Source organism: Sinocyclocheilus anshuiensis, unplaced genomic scaffold (genome assembly GCF_001515605.1).
Source record: "Sinocyclocheilus anshuiensis isolate Anshui unplaced genomic scaffold, SAMN03320099.WGS_v1.1 scaffold1016, whole genome shotgun sequence".
In the NCBI taxonomy this organism is placed as follows: Eukaryota; Metazoa; Chordata; class Actinopteri; order Cypriniformes; family Cyprinidae; genus Sinocyclocheilus; species Sinocyclocheilus anshuiensis.
Window position 1 is genome coordinate 386,861 of NW_015552618.1, and position 445 is coordinate 387,305.

General features: G+C 36.2%; 1 protein-coding gene across 4 annotated transcripts in view; it reads right to left on the bottom strand.

The window, feature by feature from the left end:
- Nucleotides 1–445, bottom strand: part of gramd4a (GRAM domain containing 4a) — a 64,111-nt gene that overhangs the window by 11,200 nt on the left and 52,466 nt on the right. For all 4 annotated transcript variants that reach the window (XM_016457426.1, XM_016457425.1, XM_016457427.1 and 1 more), the window contains one exon: nt 220–311. In XM_016457426.1, coding sequence (XP_016312912.1) covers nt 220–311 — 92 coding nt within the window. The remainder of the gene's footprint in view (nt 1–219; nt 312–445) is intronic.

A 445-nucleotide genomic window follows, 5' to 3' on the forward strand; every position in this document is an offset into this window, starting at 1 on the left:
TGAAACACTATAAATACACAGGACTTGACGAGAAACACCTGGGATCAATAAACATAATTGCACATGAGGGAAAACGGGTCATGGAAAGCACGTGGGGAGTAAAAAACAAAACACGGAACAGAGTCTGACAATATGTGTCTAAAAGAGATAGAGGATTTGTAATATGTACAGTGTATATTTATATGTGTAAATATGAAAAACTGATGGAAAACCACTCACAATGAAGGCAATCGCTGATGTATATACTGAGTGCCAGTTGGATAAGGCGGAAAGATTCCGTAAGAAATTTGTCACCGGTCTGGCACCCCGTTCTAGTAAAGAATAGAAATAAAAAGATAAATAAGTACAGCTGAAAAATGGTTGTGAATCCATTAAGTGTATATTAATGCCTTAAAGGGATAGTTCACCCAAAAATGAAAATTCTGTCATTAATTACTCACCCTCA